Source organism: Mixophyes fleayi, chromosome 1, assembly GCF_038048845.1.
Source record: "Mixophyes fleayi isolate aMixFle1 chromosome 1, aMixFle1.hap1, whole genome shotgun sequence".
Classification (NCBI taxonomy): Eukaryota; Metazoa; Chordata; class Amphibia; order Anura; family Limnodynastidae; genus Mixophyes; species Mixophyes fleayi.
In genome coordinates, this window is record NC_134402.1 from 357,485,115 (window position 1) to 357,495,234 (window position 10,120).

Genomic DNA, 10,120 nt, shown 5'->3' on the forward strand with positions numbered 1-10,120 from the left:
GTGTGATACATAAGGGGCACAGTGTGATACAGAAAGAGCACAGTGTGATACAGAAGAGGCACAGTGTGATACAGAAGGAGAACAGTGTGATACAGAAGAAGTACAGTGTGATACAGAAGGGGCACAGTGTGATACAGAAAGAGCACAGTGTGATACAGAAGGGGCACAGTGTGATACAGAAGGGGCACAGTGTGATGCAAAAGGGGCACAGTGTGATATAGAAGAACACAGTGTGATACAGAAGGGGCACAGTGTGATACAGAAGGGGTACAGTGTGATACAGAAGGGACACAGTGTGATACAGGGGGTCACAGTGTGATACAGAAGGAGCACAGTGTGATACAGAAGGGGCACAGTGTGATACAGAAAGAGCACAGTGTGATACAGAAAGAGCACAGTGAGATACAGAAGGGGCACAGTGTGATACAGAAGGGGCACAGTGTGATACAGAAGGGGCACAGTGTGATACAGAAGGACACAGTGTGATACAGAAGGGGTACAGTGTGATACAGAAGGGGCACAGTGTGATACAGAAGGGGCACAGTGTGATACTGAAGGAGCAAAGTGTGATACAGAAAGGGCACAGTGTGATACAGAAGGGGCACGGTGTGATACCGAAAGAGCACAGTGTGATACAGAAGGGGCACAGTGTGATACAGAAGGGGCACAGTGTGATACAGAAGGGGCACAGTGTGATACAGAAGGGGCACAGTGTGATATAGAAGGAGCACAGTGTGTTACAGAAGAAGTACAGTGTGATACAGAAGGGGCACAGTGTGATACAGAAAGAGCACAGTGTGATACAGAAGGGGCACAGTGTGATAGAGATGGGGCACAGTGTGATACAGAAGAAGGACAGTGTGATACAAAAGTGGCACAGTGTGATACAGAAGCGGCACAGTGTGATACAGAAGGAGCACAGTATGATACAAAAGGGGCACAGTGTGATACAGAAGGACACAGTGTGATACAGAAGGACAGTGTGATACAGAAGGGGCACAGTGTGATACAGGGGCGGCACAGTGTGATACGGGGGGGGGGGCACAGTGTGATACAGGGGGGACACAGTGATACAGGGGGGGCACAGTGTGATACAGAAGAAGTACAGTGTGATACAGAAGGGGCAGAGTGTGATACAGAAAGAGCACAGTGTGTTACAGAAGAAGTACAGTGTGATACAGAAGGGGCACAGTGTGATACAGAAGGGGCACAGTGTGATACAGAAGGACACAGTGTGATACAGAAGAGACACAGTGTGATACAGAAGGGGCACAGTGTGATACGGAAGGAGCACAGTGTGATACGGAAGGAGCACAGTGTGTTACAGAAGAAGTACAGTGTGATACAGAAGGGGCACAGTGTGATACTGAAGGAGCACAGTGTGTTACAGAAGAAGTACAGTGTGATACAGAAGGGGCACATTGTGATACAGAAGGGGCACAGTGTGATACAGAAGGGGCACAGTGTGATACAGAAGGGGCACAGTGTGATAGAGATGGGGCGCAGTGTGATACTGAAGGAGCACAGTGTGATACAGAAGAAGTACAGTGTGATACAGAAAGAGCACAGTGTGATACAGAAGGGGCACAGTGTGATACAGAAGGGGCACAGTGTGATACAGAAGGGGCACAGTGAGAAGCAGAAGGGGCACAGTGTGATACAGAAAGAGCACAGTTTGATACAGAAGGGGCACAGTGTGATACAGAAAGAGCACAGTGTGATACAGAAGAAGCACAGTGTGTTACAGAAGAAGTACAGTGTGATACAGAAGGGGCACAGTGTGATACAGAAGGGGCACAGTGTGATGCAGAAAGGGCACAGTGTGATAGAGATGGGGCACAGTGTGATACAGAAGGAGGCCAGAGGCACAGTGTGATTCAGAAGGGGAAAAGATTGATAGAAGGGGCACAGAGTGATACAGAAGGGTGCCAAAGGCACAGTTTGATAGGACTGTAAATGGCCCTAAATTGCTCACGAGCCTGACCAGTCTCTTTCACACAGAAAACCTGTCCTGGAGTCCTACTCCTGTTCCAATTTCTGTACATTTTTTTTTTTTACACTTTAACCTAAACATTTTTACTAAGGTTCTTGTGAGTACGTTGAATCCCTTGATTGAAATTTTAGTCCACTCTGGTCAAGTTGGGTTTATGCCCAACAGACAAGCCTCTGACAACATACAAGGAGCCTCAACCTCATAAAAATTATTGGTTGAGAATACTAAAATGACCTCTTTCTGGGGTCTATTTTCCTTTTTTTTCTTTTTCCCTTTTTCCCTTCCAGTTGTTTCCCCACGAATAGTTGTAATAAAGACCCATCAAAACACGTATTTACTCCTTTTAAAGATAATTGAAGGTAACGCGGCACCTTGACCCATGTTTGGTGGAGCTGCCCTAAAATTATGTTCTTTTTGGTGAGAAGTTGCGTACCTTATCCGCAAGATTACACAATTGCAATTTCCATTTCACCTCTCCTATTTCCTTCTACCATGTCTCCCCCCTGGAGTCAAATACAGAAGTGGAAGTTGCTCAATCAATTTATACGCTCATAGCAGGTGCTTGAAAGGGTGGGGTTACCCTAAAAGGAACAAACACACAGAAAGATCCCCCAGCACACTAATATAGCCAGCAAAAGACCTGACATTTCTACTGTAGATAAAAATGCAAAAGTGTCAGTTGCACACATTTGCAAATGTATGTTAAAGCCACCCGCCACTCCATGGCGCTTTTGCTAATAGGGTGGTCCTAACTCTAAACAATGAGTCCCATGTATTTGAGCCATACATATATGTTTTTAAATTGAGAGCTAACTTACCAGGAGGTACCGCAAAAGCCTCCAAACAGCAATCCAATGCCAGCACTCCCACTACTGACACCTACATGCCTCTCAGATAAATACAGAAGTGGCCTATAAGTGAAGAAGTAACTAATAATGGGCCTGTTATAGAGATGACACCAAGATACAAATATAATCTATAAACTGGGCCTGATTTAACTCTGAACGTAACTTGCATTTTAAAAAAAGAGAGTGCGGAACTTGAGTGCAGTTCTGACCACATTCAAATCAAATCACAAGGTGTGTTTCGATTTGAATCTGGGTGTAAGTTTGCTCTGCCTAAACTTTACTATGCTGTATGTAGAGAGACAGAACAGACTGCAGTATACGCACTAGCATATGTGCAATGTAAAGTCACACCAGAATACATAAAAAAAAAATGTATACTATAAAATAAATGAATAACTCCTAACAGTATAATCATTAATAAAAATATGGATTTAAAAAATGTTTTGTAGCTGGTGTAAATAATACGGATGACAGCAGGCTTACTTAGGAGAAACCAAGGTCTTGACTCTACTGTATCTGTGTCAGAACACTCTTGGCATGCCCTCACTGTATAAGTCAGTCCCATTCCCCCCCCATTCCACCTTTAATGTCATAGGCAGTCAAGTCATTTGTGTTCAGACGTGAATTGCGTTCATTGGAGGAAGACCCGTATTCCAGCATGCACATAGCTATTTCACCCTAAGAAATGGATGTACCTCTGTACACGAATCAAGCCATTGTGTACATTATATGAACACAAACAGTTGTAATCAAACTTACTTCAGGACAGAGACCTTGCGTTTGATTTGGGGTGAAGATAACATTGGTCATCACAAAAAAGGAATTTTCTGCCTTTGAATAAAAATAAAATAAGTGTTAAAAACGTAAAGGAAAATAAACTTGCTCCAATGGGTGTAACAAACAGTTCAGTACAGTGCTATACATTGTCACAATGTATCTGAGAAGAAGAATGTGCTCAACTATTAGAGGTGGTATACATTTAATAAGGTGTATGTCCCATCTGAACATTGAGGAATAGAGTAAAAGTAGCAATTCATATTGTGCCTATTGTGGAATTTAGAAACACCCCAGGTAGTATATGGTGCAGCTCCTCCTCTTCTCCTCTCCTGGTGGTGCAAGCCGAGACGGAGATCTGGCTGCCCGGGGGCTGCTAGTTGATCCTTTTGGTAGCAAATATGGTGCAAGAGTTAGGTACTTGGGAATTCAAATTTTGAAAATGGTGCGTGGCGATGCAAGCGCTTTGTGCAGGTACAAACACAGTGTCTAGGTTTAAAAGAAAGCAATAAGGAGGATCAGTCAGCAGGACCCTGAAACCGCTAATGCAAGAATTCCCTGTTCCATGAGTCCAACCCCAAACAGCCAAAGAGCGTCCATCCAAGGTAAGTTAGGGGTGCATATTTTTATGGATTACAATTGTAAAACACTACGGAATTTGCTGGCGCTATATAAATAAATGTCGATGATGAATGTTGATAATGATGATGGATTGTAGTTAAGTTAGCTGTGTATCAGGGCTCATAGAGCCTGTAGAATAGGGTCTATGGAGCCTGTGACAAGCAATTATCTCCTGATTATGATGGTAATTTTCTTGTGCAACATGTATTTCCCAGCCCCAAGAGCAATTTAATTAGTTGCTGTCTGGATAACCAAATCATTTGTGACTAAAGACGATTTACATGATATGCAGGGGGTAAATAGAACAAGGTCCTAGACAAGCATGGACTTGGGGGACAGGGGTTCACAATCAGATCTAAACCTTTAGAGGATACGTATGAACCCTCTAGTAGCGACTCTGGGTAAACTAAAGAAGATCCTAGACTATTTAACTCAGGCACATATATATAGTGATGAAGGGATACAGAAATGGAGCTCAGTTCCAGAAGTGGACGCAGCAATAACCGTTCATCAGCCAGGACCACTATTTATTTACGAGCTGGAGGTCCTCTAAAGAATTCCTATGACTAGAAATATGGAAAGTTGTTTTACAAAGCTTAATATTTTCTCTGGAGCTACCTGGAAATCAGGAATGACTATAACCTCGTTGGCTTGAGCACTCAGACTATGGGGTTAGACTCTTCCTACAGATGTCCAGGAAAATATTAGTGGACACTATTTGCAGAAAACATTGAAGTTATGCAGAGTGGAATAGACATCGTTGGATACCATTACCTTTACAGCAAGAACTATGGCTTCTGCAGCAGTAGCTAGAAGAAATTTCTGGCTGTATCCACGGGCAGCAGATGTTCAATCTAAATGTTAGCAATAATCTAATATTCTAGCAATAATCCCATTTGAAGGTTCTTTTTTCTTTCTTGACAAACTAAGCACCATTACTCCATGCCTGCCACAGAACGGTGAAGTATTTCCTTTCCTCCTCATTTCACCAACACTTGAAAGAGGTATGATAATACACCAGACAAGGTGGTACCACTGCATCCAAACAACGCTTTCAAGCATTCAGGTTCAAGAAGGGGAGATCAGTTTCTCTGTCACCCCTCCCCTTAGATTGTACGGTTTGGGCAAGGGATTGAATATGGGAGACAAAAGAGAGAGAGGAGTCGAAGGTAACGCCCAGGCAGCGGAGTTGGGTGACAGAGGAGATGGTGGTGTTGTTAACAGTGATAGAGAGGTCATGGTGGGAAGGGAGCCTGGAGGGAGGAAAGACAATGAGTTCAGTTTTAGAGATGTTAATTTTGAGAAAGCTCAATGACATCCAGGAGGAGATGGCAGAGAGGAAGTTGGATACACGAGAGAGGAGGGTGGAGGAAAGATCGGACGAGGAGATGTAGAGTTGGATGTTGTCAGCATAAATGTGATACTGAAGACCGAAGGAGGAGATGAGAGCACCAAGGGAGGAGGTATAGAGCGAAAAGAGTAGAGGGCTGAGAACAGAGCCCTGAGGGACTCCAACAGGGAGGGGTAGACAGCAAAAAAGAACACCAAAGTGTCCAGGTTCTCGTCAGAAAGGTTCATAAGGTTCAGGACCAGAAGGGATAGATTCTCTGGCAATCACATGGACCCTCGAACTAGAGTATGTCTTCCCTCCTTTATCTCTCATTGCTCACACCATGAAAAAGTAAAAAAAAAGAAAACGCAGAAGTCATAGCAATTCTTTCATTCTGAATATGATGCCCATGGTTGGACGTAGCTTAGGAGATGCGTCAGGATCGTGAAATCAACTTCTTCGGCCAGGCCTCCTACACCAAGGCCCAATTCTTTATCCAAATCTAAAAAGGCTATCTTTAGCATGGAGATTGATTGGTCGCTACTCAGAAGTAAAGGAATCATTTGAAACACTGCTAGAGGCAAGAAAACAATAATTCTTTAGTGGTCTATTATAAACTTCGGAAGAAAGTCCCATGTGGTGTGAGCCTTAAGTGGATTCAGCCTCATCTACTATTGTGCATATACTTGACTTCTCAACGCACCCTCTCAACGATAAAGATACAGTGTCTTACTAGAATCCAAGTTAGCTTCAAAAGACCTTATTATCCCATTTTTTTCAAACAGTCATTGCTTTAAGCCCTTTGTGGCGCTATGGGATCCCAATTTAGTTCTCAAAATTTTGAGAAAGCTCAAGAGAAATTTGGCCTTTACAAAAGATTTCCCTGAGTTGGCTTACATTTAAGATCATATTTCCAGTAGCAATTACTTCTGCCCAGAGAATTGGAGAATTGCAAAATTTTGTGGTGAAAAGAGTCCTTTCTGAATATTTATAAAAAGGTCTAAAAAGGTCTAAAAATAAGTTTCTCACACATAAGTAAGCTGTCTCCTCCAAGCTACAGGATCTTATAAATTAAGCTTGTCACCAAGTCGGTAGGTTTCAAGCTGATAAACAATTGCCCCCTGTAGCTATTTAAATTAAGGTCTTTGTGAAAGCATGAGGATAGTGGTATTATAGGGTGTCATTCTGGTCAATTAGCATAGAGGTGTGACCAGGTAGTTTGCAGAGTAGGGCTTACAGCAGACACTACTGCACTGCTGCAAAACATAGATACGATTTCCTGATTGAAGTATGCTGGGGACAAAGTAGTAGTAATCGTCTTTAACATGGGAAAATCCTTCCCTCACTGGCATCACAATTGAGGGAGCAGAGGATGGAAAGTGTGTGTGTTTAAAAGCCTATTACAAATTATTCCTGGGGGTATATTTACTAGACTGCGGGTTTAAAAGAGTGGAGATGTTGCCTATAACAACCAATCAGATTCTAGCTGTCATTTTGTAGAATATACTAAATAAATGATAACTAGAATCTGATTGGTTGCTATAGGCAACATCTCCACTTTTTCAAACCCGCAGTTTAGTAAATATACCACCTGGTGTCAGACATTTGGGGATCAATCTAATGGAAAACTGTTCTAATTGTGCCGTTCCCCCTGGCATACAGATTATACCATCCTAAGTAAGCGTTCTATTTTCTGTCATTTTTTTTTTTTTCATAATTGATTTTGCATTCATTCTGTATGTCAATGGTCATATATTTTGTTATTCCCTAAGCACTGTAGCGTTTTATGTTAAATCTCAATTTAATAAGTTTGTTCTTACTACTCTTACAAATTCATAAGCCATTTAAAAAGAGAAGTATTGCTTGGTTCTGTAGGAATGCTAGTGTGTGAAGGGGTTACACTTTAGACTAAAAAAGAGCATAGTGTGTGTGCCAGCATGTTCATTTGTGTAGCAAAAGTTAGCTATTGACCTAATACAATAGGTGGTGGCAGCGTTCAAGTTGTGTATGAGTGTAAGAGAACTGCTTTTGGTGCAATTCAACTAGATCTGTAATCTGAGAGGTGAATACAACATTGAGTGCTGAATTCCTATTTAACCCCTTACAGTACCAAGACACTGACGTGTTAAGTGCATTGGTGACACAGATGATAAAACTGAAGATTACTCTCCTGATTTTTCTGCCTGTCTGCACATCTAGTTTAAAAAGGCATCTCCAAAGGCCAGATTCGGCAGTCTAGAAAAAAACTCAACTGCTTTATTCAAAGTACAAAAACATATGTTATATATAATGAATGGACAGTAAATCTCAGTATCCAATATCATTCTATCTGTGCAGACAACGGCACAGTTCCACTCATCTTGTTTGGTATACTTAATATAAATCTCAATGCATTAGTTTTTTTTGTACTGCTTGTCACCTGAGTAGCTGTTCTTATCCTGTGTTTTTATAACTTAGACAGTGACACCCCCTACTACCTCATATCCTCTCCTGCATCCATCTCTACCAATCTGCCTCTCAGTACTCTCATTATTTATTTTAGCCATAAATGAGTAAATCCTGCAGAAACTTAGAAGCACAATGGCATTTATTGAAAGAGGGCCTAAAGTGGTAGTAAGTTCTACTTTCATGTGACATTTACAGTTTTGCACAATGCATTTGTCCCACTTTTTCTGCCTGTCTGCAAACCTGGGTGCACCTCTAGTTTGCTGAGTCATAATACTAGTAGTAGATGTGCACCTAGATATAAGCTGGGTGTTCCAGATAGACACACTAGTGCAAAAACTAGACCAATTTGCGGTGTATGTGTCATGTATAAACTCCATAGTATTCTATGCATTTTAATAAAAAAAAATACTTTGCTACAAATGTTGACATACAGTATATTTCAAGATACTCATTAGATTGAATTTGTGCTACAGTTTTCATTTAGTGTGTAACATTTAACTTAGTCCAGTCAACCCTAAAAATGTATAATGGTCTTCTAGAAGAAAGTTTGTACTAAATTAATTAAACATTTGACCTATTCATGGCAGGCTAGAATAGAATTGAGACACACCTGAGGAGGTATAACATAATCACACACATCCCAGACCCTGTATCCCAGCTGTGAGCTATTGGTCACACTGATTCCTTTCAGTTTGGAAGTGACTGAGCTGACCACCGTGTCAGTATCCTGGTAGCCTTTTTCGAAATAGAACACCCACCTGCCATTAAAAGAAAAGCCATAATTGCTTCAGTCATCCCTGTGTAGACAGGTAAGTAAAGCATCTTTAGTGTATAATCGGTATGTGGCTGATGGCTAGACAGTCAGTTGGTCGACACTCAGAAAGTCGACAACATTAGGGCGACAATTCAAATGTCTACAGTATGATTAGGTTAGCAATTCAAATGTAGACTGTGTTATAGAGTTAGATTTAGGAATAGGGATAGAGATAGGGATAACATTATGGTTAGGGATATTATTGCTGACCTAATAATACTGTCTACATTTCAATTGTCAACTTAATAATACTGTCTACATTTCAATTGTAGCTCTAATAATACTGTCTACATTTCAATTGTTGACCTAATAATACTGTCTACATTCAAAATATCAACATAATAATATTGCCTACATTCAAAATGTCGACATAATAAAACTGTCTACATTTCAATTGTCGACATAATATTACTGTCAATGTAATTATTGTTGTCTTTCCAACCCTGTCTATATTATGGTGTCAAACAGATAAATATTGATCATGTAACTGTCGAAAAACATATGTATCACACCCATATAATCAGTAAGTTCTGATGTCAGAATGTGCCAATTATACAAGTATAACTTACAGAAATGTCAATGGTCTAGGTCATTATATTTATAGATATTAAAAGCCTTGAGTCATTTTATCTAGGTCTCTGCAATACATACTAATGGTTACAGTCATATAATGTAAACCTTTTAATTACAGTAAAGACACATGGTTTCATACCCAAAGACGTATCCAAGGAGCATCAACTGTATGGCTCTGTACAAGAGTCCTATCTTCCAGCTCTTGATGGATCCTATGAGGGGGGTCTCATAGTTAAACAAATAATGCAGCAGGCACTGACAGCAGCTATACCCATTTTTGCTCATGGCCCTGCTATACTTGCAGCTCACAGACTTGAAATGATTGCACAAGTCTGTGCAGTAAGGCAGCTTTTAGTACCGGACACATATGTCATTTGTTAAAACCACAATCGCTCTGAAAGTATATTTTATACATTACCTTACTCAGCAAGTGCTAATTTTAGGAAAAATACACAGAATATGAAAGCTCAAAGACACTTTTACTTTCGTTAGCAAATATCACGCAACACTGGGAATCACTAATGTAAAGCGTTAATGATCAGAATTGTTTTATTAATTGGCAGCATGCTTTTGAAGCTTGTACTGTACTTGTATTCATTTTATATATAGTAGGATAAATACATTTTTTTTGGGTGACTGCAGTCCGGAATCAAGAATTCATAGTACGGATTAATACTATTGTTGAATTAAACAAAAAACACCAGTAAACCCTTTTGTTA

General features: G+C 40.7%; 1 protein-coding gene across 5 annotated transcripts in view; it reads right to left on the reverse strand.

The window, feature by feature from the left end:
* LOC142095348 (P2X purinoceptor 4-like) overlaps positions 1 to 9,779 on the reverse strand; it is a 52,870-nt gene extending 43,091 nt beyond the window's left edge. For 3 of the 5 annotated variants that reach the window (XR_012677776.1, XR_012677775.1, XM_075178305.1), the window contains exons 1-3: positions 9,541 to 9,779; positions 8,625 to 8,772; positions 3,601 to 3,672 (exon numbers count right to left, since the gene is read on the reverse strand). Coding sequence is in view for 3 of the 5 variants with exons in the window: in XM_075178305.1 (XP_075034406.1) it covers positions 3,601 to 3,672; positions 8,625 to 8,772; positions 9,541 to 9,686 (366 nt within the window). In the remaining 2 variants the exon portion in view is untranslated. The remainder of the gene's footprint in view (positions 1 to 3,600; positions 3,673 to 8,624; positions 8,773 to 9,540) is intronic. The other 2 variants (XM_075178303.1, XM_075178302.1) reach the window with 2 other exon arrangements.
* Positions 9,780 to 10,120: the final 341 nt, after the last annotated feature.